Source organism: Camellia sinensis, chromosome 8 (assembly GCF_055761805.1).
Source record: "Camellia sinensis isolate YWXY chromosome 8, ASM5576180v1, whole genome shotgun sequence".
Taxonomy (NCBI): domain Eukaryota; kingdom Viridiplantae; phylum Streptophyta; class Magnoliopsida; order Ericales; family Theaceae; genus Camellia; species Camellia sinensis.
The window spans coordinates 62,797,173-62,809,050 of NC_138968.1; the positions used below are offsets into that span (position 1 = coordinate 62,797,173).

The window sequence follows — 11,878 nt, forward strand, 5'->3', positions numbered from 1 at the left end:
GGTAGTAGTGGTGGCAGTGGGATGGCATTTATAGTAGTGGTAAATGTGGTAGAGGAGATGGGTGGTGAGAGAGAGAGATGGGTGAGAGATAGATAGAGAAGAGAGATAGAGAGACAAAAAAAGAGATAGAGTGATGAGCGAGAAAGAGACAAAGTGGTCGCTAAAAGTGAATTTTCTTGTAGTGGATCGATAAATCGAAAGGGAGCTCAATAAATAAAGAAGAAATAAAGGAGAGAGTGAGCAAGGCGAACACAATGAGAGAGAGAGAGGGACAGACTGACTGACTAACTGACTAATAAATGGACAGGCAGACAGAGAGAGAAGAGTGATGAGTGAGAGAGAGAGACGGAGAGAGAAACAGATAGAAAGAGACAGAAAAAGAGAGAGAAACAAGAGATGAGCAAGAGGTAAACAAAAAGAGAGAGAAAGAAAGCGAAAAGAGATTAACGAGAGAGAGACATAGAAAAAAAAAGAGACAGAGAGATAGAGAGAGACAGAGAGAGACAAAAAAAGAGAGAAACAAAAGATGAGCGAGAGATAGAGATAGAGAGAGAGAGAGAGAGGGAGAGAGAGAAAGAAAGAAAGAAAGAGCGAAAAAAGATAAACAAGAGAGAGACAGAGAGACATGAGCGAGAGAACGAGATAGATAAAGAGAAGAGAGAGAGAGATGAGAGAGAGACACAGAGAGAAAGAGAGACAGATAGACAGAGAAGAGTGATGAGTGAGAAAGAGAAAGAGAGAGAGAGACAGACAGACAGACAGACAGAGAAGAGTGATGAATGAGAAAGAGAAAGAGAAGAGAGACAGGAAGATGAAAAAATGGGTGAAAAGAGAATTGTTATATCAAAAGAGTAAGACGACGTCGTTTTTTTTATTTTTTTTTTTTGTGACAGAAAAATTCCGTTGCATTTATTTAAATCATTTTGTAACTATATATATATGAAGCCGTCTCAAGGCCACAATATATATATATATATATATATTTTACTTTCTTTTTTTTTTTGCAACGGTACTTGTTACAGTCGCAAAAAACTCTTCTTTTTTTTTTTTGCGGCTGCAGCTTGTGCCATCGCAAAAATACTCTGTTTTTTTGCGACAACAATTTGTGTCGTCGCAAATACTCTATTTTTTGCGACAGCAAGTTGGGTCGTCGCAAAAAGTCACATTTTCGCAACGGCAAGTTGTACTGTCTCAAAAAGTCACATTTTTTTGCGACGGCAAGTTGTTGCCATCTCAAAAAGTCACATTTTTTTGGGACGGCAAGTTGTGCCGCCTCAAAAAGTCACATTTTTTGCGACGGCAAGTTGTGCCGTCGCAAAAAGTTCCGTCTTTTAAGCCCATTTTTCTTGTAGTGTCTGGAGGGTTTTGGAATTTTTCGAACAGTATGGAGCGGGTTTTGTAATTTTCAAAGTTAGCGAATAGATTGGGAAAACTTGTTTAAAACTTTGTTTTATCTTAAAGTTACTTTTAGTTAAGTTTCGATCGGAACCCATGTCATGGGTAATTTTAGACATTGAAGAACATGAACTTAGGTATTATTTAAGAGTAACGGTGAGTGGGGTTGAGCTGTTACTGCGCTTTAGTGTGGGCTACGTAGTTTATTATTCTTTTTAGTATTTTTAAATTAGTAGTAACGTGTAGTTTTCATATTTCATTTAGGGCACTAGTTGGACTTTCATACTCTATTCGAGGATTATATTATTTCGTTTTCAGGTGAGCAGTTTCATGCTACATATTTTTATAAATGTTTCCCTACCCTAAACTGTTGGAAAATTAAATTGTTGTTTCAGAACTAAACTGTTTTGATAAATTATTATATTATCAACGGAATCAAATTATTTCTGAAACATGTGTGAAGTTGGCATACTGTAAACTATTTGTTTTAGTCTCATGTTTATAATGGTGAACTACCATGTTTTGCAAAACTGATATATATTGATTTTTGGGACCATCTCTGTATTTTAGTCCAAGGAAATTATTCCACTGTGCGTGGTGACTTTGGCCACTAGGGAACAGATCCGGGTTGGGCTGTGATGACTCTACTGCTCAACGATTATAAGGAAAAGACCTAGGTTAGGCTAGCTGACCTTCAATCGGATTGTCTTAGAGAAAATGCCCAGGTTGCCACCCTGAGGATGACTCTTAGTTTAGTATTGGATCTAACGGGGCTTATAGCCTTGAGACTTGTGTGGCATGTTACTTGTTTTTCTTGGTACCCAGAAAATTATTGGTGTTCATCTTGTAATCTGTTTTAAGTGAAAAATGTCATTTATCATGTTCTTGAGAGACATGAGTATTTTAACTATTGAACTGTGGAACCTTCTTTTTGAAACAGATTGTCTTTACCAAACAGTATGCCATTCTAGTTTCTGTTATATATATCTTATTTTGGAATTGAACCATGTTTTCAAAATTGTATTTACTATCCATGTTGCTACTCACTGAGCTATCAGCTGACTTAGTTGTTCATCATTTCCAGGTGTTAGAAGGACTTAGAGTGAGCTCATGGCGTAGTGAGGACTCAATTGCATGGACTTTTAGGATATTCATTTATTTTGTTTTAGCTTGCTATGATGGGTTTTGTGCATACATTGTGATTGGATTTTTTATTTAAAATTATTTTATTTTGTGGGCGGTTTGTGTTCCATTTAGTATATATATTTTTGAAAGTTGGTTATGGATGGTTTTACCATTTATACTTGTGATTTGTCACTGGATTGGGTTTTGATTTATTTATTTTGAGCTATCGTCACATTTATTCTTTGTGATTTTGGATTCATGTTTAGGCTTACGTGTGCCCTGAGCTGAGTCCTTGTGGGCCACGGCTGGTCATGCCCAGATTTGGGGTGTGACACCCACTAGTATATATATATATATGAAAGGCCTTTCTTTAAAGTTCGCATTGGGCTAAAAAAATGTTTGGCTTTGTAAAATTTATGGAATTGTAGTATTATTGTTTCATTTTTCATTTCTAAATTCATATCCAAATCCATAATTTAAATACAATTGTGGAGTCTAAGTATGTATAGCAGGTACCATGAGCATTCCAAATGTACAAAGCAGAATTTTACTGTAACAGAATTTTTTGTATTTGTATATTAAAAAGCAAACATGTTTTCATATTGTTTCTCTGGTTTCAAATAACAACTTACTAGCCTCAAAATACAAGTTGCCAATACCACGGACGGAATCAAGATTTTATCATCGTAGAAGCCAAACAATAAATAATAATTTTTTACTGTATAAACAAACACATATATATGTAAAATACGATATATAAATTTTATATATATATATATATATATTGAAGTGTTATGGCAAACATAATTTTTAACAGAAGCAGGGGGTCATGGACCCTATAGTCTTCCTCTAGTTTCACGCCTACCTATATCTACCTTGGCTAACTTGAGAGACAGATATCATTTGTCAACAAATGCAGACTCAGCCAAGTCGGTGGCACGAGCAAGACCAGAAGCTTTGTTCTCACACTCTCTTTGCTCATCATCAGGAACACTGTGGGCTACAATTCCAGCCCCGGTTTGAAGGTAAGCCACCCATTCTTTGCGCTTGTTGTCATCCTTGTACGAGTACATTGTGTCACCAGCAAACGAAATACTGCCAAATCCACCAGCGTATGGCCTACGCCTTGTTACTTCGAATTGATCAATCAACTCCATGGCCTTTACCTGTATGATGTCATAGCTGATAATCACAACATAGATAATATGTAAAATAGAGCCTGAGGGGACCATAATGTAGAGATGAAAGGCATCGATATTTAATCTGAATAATAATAATAATAATAATAAAAGCATAAGAAAAGCCATTGATGTCACTGTCGTAGGCATGAATCTCTCTCCCCCTATAGATGCCAAGAAGGGCACTAGTAAAAAAACGATTGAAGACTTTAAAACTAAATTTTACCATCCCACTAAGCAAATCTCATAGGACAAGATCAGTCACCTTGAATAAGCAGAACTCAACCTGCACTTTTACTGAAAGTCTCATAGAGCTGATCAGAAAACTATTTGCATCAAGAGACGTAAAGGCTTAAAAGATAGAGATGGTGAAATCAATATATCACTAATTACTAGAATGTGTGAGATCCACGCATCCACAAGGTGGCAAAGACACAGAAGAACAATTCAAGTATTTGCTGATTTATTAGCTCCAGCTAAGTTCCAGATTGCTTCAAAAGTATTTCATCAATTGAATAGCCGGAACCAAACAGAACAGGTTGACAACTAAAGGGGAACAGACAATGAAAAATATTAACCTTTGGTGCTCCACTAACTGTTCCGACAGGCAATGCAGCACATAGGGCATCCCAACAAGTTAGATTATCACACAAATTCCCCTGTTACCTGAGAGGAAAAAAAGAAAAGAAAAGAAAAAGAAGACATTGTTTATTTCAGTAAAAGTTTCAGGTTGCTTTTTATTTTAATGTTTCTCCATGAATCAATGAAAAAGAAGACACTGTTTATATCATGCATGGAAATATTTGCTTAGCAAAAACTCATCTCCAGAACAGGAAGACACGAGTTTCACATTAGAAACTCAATCCATGAGAGTACCGTTCAACATTCATGAGCCTCTCCACATTTACAGAACCGTATTTGGACACCTATGTCAACAATCTGAGTTAACTACAATTTTGAAAGATACACCAATTTTGAGAAAAGAAAGATGAAAATTGTACAGTCAAACGCTGATATAGGGATATATATATATATATATATATATATATATCTATGTATATGTGCATGTATGGATAAATAATCAAAACAATATAAATCATATCTAAAAAATTCAACTGACAATAAATGCAAGCATTAATGGGCACAACTGGCACCAAAATTCACCAGTATCCTAAATTTGCTTCCAGAAGTTTCATGCACATGAGATTTGACGGGCATCGAAAGAAGAAGCAACCAAATGGTAGAACTATAAATTAGTGAGAAAGGTAAATGATGACCTCAATTGACAATTGCCGCATCTGATTCATACTAACCAAGATCCATTGACGAATAGATGGCAAAAAAGACACTCCAAAAGTCTTTAAGTAAACTTCCAAACAAGCATTGGCCAGCAGAATACAAGTCAAACAAATGCGAATATAGGATCACATTGAGTGAATGTAATAATTCAGCTACTATAAACTATAGATTTCAGCAGGAACAAGCATGAGAAAAATTCATATTGGTGCAACCACTACGTTATAAATGTCCATATAAGTAGAGAGAATTTGACCAAAACCTTTCCAACATCATTTCGCCCCAAATCAACAAGCATGATGTGTTCGGCACATTGCTTTTCATCATTTAGCATCTGCTTTTCTAAAATCTCATCTTCAAGCAGTGTCCTCCCTCTTCTACTAGTCCCAGACAACGGTCGATTAACAATCTTATTCTGTCAACAAGAATGGCAAAATACACAACCATTAGTCAATGTGTACCAAAGTAGAAACGATAAGCACTATATAAGAGTCTGCAAACATCCAGAAGTAGCTAATAATCTAAGCTGAGAGAAGAGATGAAGTAAACTTTTGTAAGAATCTCATATGAAAGTAATCAGAAGTAAAATGCTTGATTATATATACCTTTTTTAGGCGTGTAAGAATTTCTGGGCTTGAAGCAACCAGAATACACCCTCTAGCCTGATAGGATGGAAAAGAATTTAAAATGGTTAATTGTAATTACCAAAAAATAAAAAGAAGAAAGGAAAAAGAAGGAAAAAAATAAGCAACATTGGACATTATGGATAGCCTCAGAGAAGATCATACTTGCAAGTAAGTCATATATGGACTTGGATTCACAGCTCTCAATGCTCTGTAGACTTCAAATGGGTCAGCAAATGTTCGTCGTTCAAAGCGTTGACTTAATACAATCTGGAAAATATCTCCTGCAAAAATGTACTCTTTTGCTTGCAGCACTGCATTCTTGTATTCTTCACTTGTCATGTTTGAGTTCTTCAGACAAGGACCGAAATGGTGAGCGTGTAAGTCCACAACACCAGGAGACAGCCTTGGGCTAACAATTGGGAATCAAATAAAAGGACATGCACATAAATGTGAATGACTTTGCGAAAACCATTATTCTCACGTCGAAAAGAGTTCAATGTTTACTCACGGATCAATATCCAGTACTCTGGAGGCCAACATTTCCAAGCATCTCATTCCCTCAACATAAGCCTTGTCAATGAAGGAGTATTGATCCAACCTGAAAAATCTAGAAATCCCCTAGATATTGATTTGGGATTATGTAACAATTTTAAGCAGTATATAACAATCCCAGTCAAAGAATCAAGACAAATCAACACAATGATTTTAACGTGGAAAAACCACAATTGGACACCTCCAACTGTGATTAAAAAACCACGGGCAACAGCCACAAAACAATCCACTAAGAAGATTTAAAGGAATTACACAGGTATACTCTCAATTACCTAGCGAATCCACGCCTAATTGAACCAACCTTTATGTGCCTCTTCCAACCCCGTCTTCACCTCGGAATTGTCTTTACGATGAGCCACTCCAGAATCCACCGAAGCTTCAGGCTCGAATTCTTCAAAATTCACCGAAGAACAACTCTCGCTCTCTTGTGTATAACAAACAAAACCTTTGATGTACTCTCTTTAAACCATGAGTTGAATACTCAATAAAACATCAAAGAAAACTAACAAAATATCCCAAGATATAAACCTTAAGAACCAAAAAGAAGATCTGGAGGAATTGTGGAGTAGTCTAGTTTTGGGAGAAAACCAACTACTTATAGAAAACCAAAAGTAATCCTAGATTTGGAAGAAAACCCAATCCTTATTGAAATCCGGAAAACTGTGTTCGCACGGTCCACTCGAGCGTGGGACTTCCCGCTCGAGCAGAGACTTCATATTCCGCAATTCATATAGGCTTCACGCTTGAGCGTCAGTTTCGACGCTCAAGCGTCGAATCACACCATCCAGTACTTTTTCAGGCATAGCAGAGATGCTGTGAGCTTGTAAACCCCGCTCGAGCGTCACTTTCCCCGCTCGAGCGGGGAGACCAAAATTGAATGCATTTTTGCATTTTGCTTCGACCGCGAGCTGACCGGGCAGCTCGACGCCTGTCATAATCAGCGAAGTGGCAATCTTGAAAGTATTAACATCACAAACTTCTCTGCAAGGCTCGCTTCGGGTTGGATTCACATCTAACAACTCATAGCATCACTGAAATAAAAAGTGCGAAAACAAATACAACTGAAAGGAGTTTTGTCAAACGGGGTTGCCAAGAATAAAACCTAACAATCTCCCCCTTTGGCAATGCCGTGACAAAACACACCTAACAAATAAAATCCTAAACACCCCAACCCATTACAGCCAACAAAAGCCAACTTCTTTCTCAAGGTCATGATCTGCAAAACAGTTATTAGTGCCACAATCTCCAAAACAACTATTAGTCCCACAAGAGTATATGAAAAAGCAATAGACATATGACATGATTATCTTGAAGCATGAGATGGAAAACATGAATAGATAAAAACTAAGACTCATGAAAAATAACTCTCAAACAACAAAAGCAAGATCATAAACCAACCCAAGCAATGATATGACGATGTAAATATCAGGGGCATGCAAAAAAGAAATAACAAGCAAACAGTGCATAGCAACATGCAAAACAACTAAATCCAATCTCCCTTACAAAACATATCAAAGTGTTCATGCTAAACAACACTTGCAAATGAAACACCAAACTCCCTTACCAACCCAAATCAAGATGAACCAAACTCCCCCTCACTAAAAGCAACCACAAATACTGAAAACAGTGAATAAGAAGAAAACGACAAAAATAATATGTAGGAGCAAACAAGAAATCTCAAATTTGTACCTTAAAACACACAAGATTATCCAAGAAGCACAATTATTAATAAACACAATGTGCACAGTCTGTAGAAGATTCCTCAGGAAAGAAAGTGATGCATTATGTGAAAAGTATAGATCCCATGATAAAAGTATGTGTGTGACTCTTGGAGTTCGACAAACACTAGATTCAATCCTAGTAGTGATATGAAAGCTGGACCTCCGACAAGAGAATCTAAGCACAACAAAGGAAAGTCAAACCACTAGGAATTAGGGGTATTTGGTGAGTAAAGGCGGAGGCTCCCCCTCAATCAATGAATCTTTTCTTTTCTTTTTTCTTTCTTTTGCATATTTTTTCTTCTTCTCCTTTTTTTTTTTTTCTTTTTCTTTTTCTTTTGCACACTCATTGGTAGCTGACACGCTCAAGAGTATGGAAACCGAACCAAAGAAGCATGGATATAATAAGGATGGCCTAGTTGGTGACTCTGAGGTAGCCTTTTCCTCATGGCTGGACTACAAAGAATAGAGGGGAAAGCCATGGAGATGCAAAAGGATGGTAGGTGGTTAAGAGACTCAACATCACCCATGATATGCTAGTATAGGTCAATTCCTCTAGAAACGCAAAGGATCAATGACAAAAGTCCATAAAAAAATAGTCACTAAGGTGGAAGACTCCAAAATTTACTAATCCAAGAGTGTGTACAGAATGAGACATACTAATCAAAAAACACACACTCCAAAATGAGTAATGACTACAGAAAGCACACTCATATTAACATGTAATGGATATTCTTATCAATTCCAGTATGCACCAAAGACCACTCAAAAATTTCAAGCTTGCAAAACCATACTAAGAAAATCTTTTTGGGATTTTTTTTTTCCAAGAATAAAGCAAGACAAAAAAATGAACAAGCACACATTTTTTTTCAAAAAAAAAAAAAAAACACACAGAAACCCAATAAGCTAAAACAAATAAAACAAATTAACACAAGTCAAGTTTTCTCACCCAAACTGCTTTAGTACGAACAAAGTTGTGAGCATTGTGGTTCTTGGGTGGCGTCTTGACATTGTGGTTCCCTTCCCTTTCAATGGGAACCCGTCTCGACTTGGTTTCCAACATCCTATTTTTAGGTCTAGGCAAATACACTCTCCCATACAACTTATAACAATAAGGGCGAATATGACCATGCATACCACAATGATGACAAATAAAAACAGGGTGCACAGGGTGTACCTTCTTTTCCTTTACCTTACCAACTCTAGGAAGTTTGAGAAGTCCATCCTTATGTTGAATTTTTTGTTCTCCCTTTCCTTGAATTCTTGTATCATGAGATGTAGAAGTACTCTGTTTTTGCTCTTTCTTACCACCAAACCCAATGCCACTATTGTCAGAACAAATTTGTTGAGACCCAATGATATTGTCCAAAGTCTTTGATCTTTTGTTCCAAAGACCAATGGTAGCCATAGCACACTTGAGTTCTTCCTCTTTCTTGATGATTAGTTCTTCCAAGGCAAGTTGAGACATCTCGAGAGTTTCAATATTTTCTTCATATGTTGCATAAATTTGCTGTAGTTCATTCCTCTCTGTCTCACAAGTCAAGAGTTTTGCATAAAGAGCTTGTCGATCATTAGAAATCTTGATGGCATCAATCCTAGCCACGGAAATCTCCTCCTTTAGTTTGACATTCTCACTTTCACATGCTGCGAGTTTCATAGTGAGCTTGTCATTCAATTTGGACAACTTAAGAGATTCCTTATACAACTTTTCATAAGCCTGCTCAAGCTCTTCATCATCACTTCCCGAGGATTCATCATTAGTGGCATTCTCAACCGGGCTCTTCAGATACTCTGTTCATCCTTCAGTTTCAGAAGCCGCCATGAAAGCAAGGAATTGTTTATATCCCTCTTCGCCTCGATCTTCATTGTCACTTTCATCTTCATCAGATTTTGATTCATCATCCCAAGTGATGGCGAGTGCTTTCTTTTTCTTCAAACGAGTGGGGCATTCTGAAGCAAAGTGGCCAAATCCTTGGCATTCATAGCATTGGAGTCTTTCAGAGTTCCCTTGTATCTTTCCTTTCTCCTTCTTGGCTATAGAATTAATTTTGAGTTTATCTTTGCCTTTAGATTTATGAGTATGAGTAGATTCCAAAAGATTAGGATTCTTTTTCAGAAAAGATTTTTTAAATTGTTTAACAAAAGCAGCCGTAATCTTGGAATCTATCTCACAATCCTCATCAGAATCCTTTCCAACTCTATGAGCACTACTAAAAGCAATAACATCTTTTTGTTTCTTTTTGAAATTCCTATGTGCCTCATAAGTTTGGAGATTTCCAACCAACTGATCCAGCTTGAGGTTGTCAACATCTTGAGCCTCCTCAATAGCCGTAACTTTTGGTTGGAACCGATCGGGCAAGGATCTCAAAATTTTTCCCACAACTTTGGATTCTGGTATTTTTTCACCTAAATTGAAGCTGGAATTTACAATGTCACTCAACTTCGCATAAAATTCATCAAAGGTCTCACTATATTTCATTGAAAGGTTTTCGAAACTAGACTTGAGCCTTTGAAGTTTTGAGCGTTTAACAGAAGGAGTGCCCTCATGAATAGTTTGTAAGATATCACAAGCCTCTTTTGCGACTTCATAATTGCAAATACGACTAAACTTTTCAGGTGTGACAGCGTAAAAAAGAGAATTGATAGCTTTACTATTCCAGCTACTATTTTTGTAATCAGTTCTGTCCCACTTTTCAATTGGTTTGGGGAAAGTTACTCCATCAACGGTAATTGTTGGTTTAGTCCACCCATTCATGATAGATTGCCAAACTTTTTCATCTATTTATTTCAAAAACGATCTCATCCGAGCTTTCCAAAAAGAATAATTGGATCCGTCAAGTAGGGGTGGCCGAACCATAGAATTTTCCTCACGAATTGAATCCATTATCACAAATCAAACAAGATCTCGTTCTAAAAGATAAATAATTTTTTTTTAAAAAAAATAGAACGACCTGCTCTGATACCAATTGAAAAATCTAGAAATCCCCTAGATATTGATTTGTGATTATGTAACAATTTTAAGCAGTATATAACAATCTCAATCAAAGAATCAAGACAAATCAACACAACGATTTTAATGTGGAAAAACCACAATTGGACACCTCCAACTATGATTAAAAAACCACGGGCAACAGCCACAAAACAATCCACTAAGAAGATTTAAAGGAATTACACATGTATACTCTCAATTACCTAGCGAATCCACGCCTAATTGAACCAACCTCTATGTGCCTCTTCCAACCCCGTCTTCACCTCGGAATTGTCTTTACGATGAGCCACTCCAGAATCCACCGAAGCTTCAGGCTCGAATTCTTCAAAATCCACCGAAGAACAACTCTCTCTCTCTTGTGTATAACAAACAAAACCTTTGATGTACTCTCTTTAAATCATGAGTTGAATACTCAATAAAACATCAAAGAAAACTAACAAAATATCCCTAGAGCGGAGACTTCATATTCCGCAATTCATATAGGCTTCACGCTTGAGCGTCGGTTTCGACGCTCGAGCGTCGAATCACACCATCCAGCGTCGAATCACACCATCCAGTACTTTTTCAGGCATAGCAGAGATGTTGTGAGCTTGTAAACCCCGCTCGAGCATCACTTTCCCCGCTCGAGCGGGGAGACCAAAATTGAATGCATTTTTGCATTTTGCTTCGGCCGCGAGCTGACCGGTCAGCTCGACCCCCGTCATAATCAGCGAAGTGGCAATCTTGAAAGCATTAACATCACAAACTTCTTTGCAAGGCTCGCTTCGGGTTGGATTCGCATCTAACAACTCATAGCCTCACTGAAATAAAAAAGTGCGAAAACAGATACAACTGAAAGGAGTTTTGTCAAACAGGGTTGCCAAGAATAAAACCTAACACAACCTAACCCAATGAATCACATATGCTTTCTGAGAATGCATAGAACACCCAAAATGTCCCCAATCAAAGTTTTGAAATAAACCCTACAGCCTCGATGAACATAAAGCTGAGTCATAGTTA

At 37.2% G+C, this 11,878-nt stretch overlaps 2 protein-coding genes across 4 annotated transcripts; both read right to left on the reverse strand.

The window, feature by feature from the left end:
• Positions 1-3,419: 3,419 nt before the first annotated feature.
• Positions 3,420-4,008, reverse strand: LOC145797795 (anthranilate synthase alpha subunit 2, chloroplastic-like). Its single transcript, XM_082885214.1, has 2 exons — positions 3,964-4,008; positions 3,420-3,686 (listed from the first exon to the last, which is right to left on the reverse strand). Exons 1-2 carry the CDS (start codon positions 4,006-4,008, stop codon positions 3,420-3,422), a joined length of 312 nt encoding a protein of 103 aa, XP_082741340.1.
• Positions 3,551-11,423, reverse strand: LOC145796957 (anthranilate synthase alpha subunit 1, chloroplastic-like). 3 transcript variants are annotated; one of them, XR_014337754.1, is made up of 6 exons: positions 6,129-11,420; positions 5,783-6,029; positions 5,600-5,656; positions 5,257-5,409; positions 4,277-4,364; positions 3,551-3,686 (listed from the first exon to the last, which is right to left on the reverse strand). XR_014337754.1 is itself a non-coding variant. In XM_082882780.1 (5 exons), exons 1-5 carry the CDS (start codon positions 6,173-6,175, stop codon positions 4,344-4,346), a joined length of 525 nt encoding a protein of 174 aa, XP_082738906.1. In that variant the 5' UTR covers positions 6,176-11,421; the 3' UTR covers positions 3,609-4,343. The 3 variants fall into 3 exon arrangements, 2 of the variants coding, with proteins under 2 accessions (XP_082738906.1, XP_082738905.1); XM_082882780.1 differs by having other exon boundaries at positions 3,609-4,364; positions 6,129-11,421; XM_082882779.1 differs by having other exon boundaries at positions 3,609-5,409; positions 6,129-11,423.
• Positions 11,424-11,878: the final 455 nt, after the last annotated feature.

What these genes read in the sequence shown, in the direction of transcription:
- LOC145797795 (XM_082885214.1), bottom strand. Translation starts at nt 4,008, where the DNA reads ATGAGACTTTCAGTAAAAGTGCAGGTTGAGTTCTGCTTATTCAAG. An exon ending in TTGAGTTCTGCTTATTCAAG is followed by an intron (nt 3,687 to 3,963) that starts GTGACTGATCTT and finishes GACATCATACAG; the next exon opens with GTAAAGGCCATGGAGTTGAT.
- LOC145796957 (XM_082882779.1), bottom strand. Translation starts at nt 6,175, where the DNA reads ATGAGATGCTTGGAAATGTTGGCCTCCAGAGTACTGGATATTGATCC. An exon ending in CATATATGACTTACTTGCAA is followed by an intron (nt 5,657 to 5,782) that starts GTATGATCTTCT and finishes CCATCCTATCAG; the next exon opens with GCTAGAGGGTGTATTCTGGT. An exon ending in TTCTTACACGCCTAAAAAAG is followed by an intron (nt 5,410 to 5,599) that starts GTATATATAATC and finishes TCTTGTTGACAG; the next exon opens with AATAAGATTGTTAATCGACC.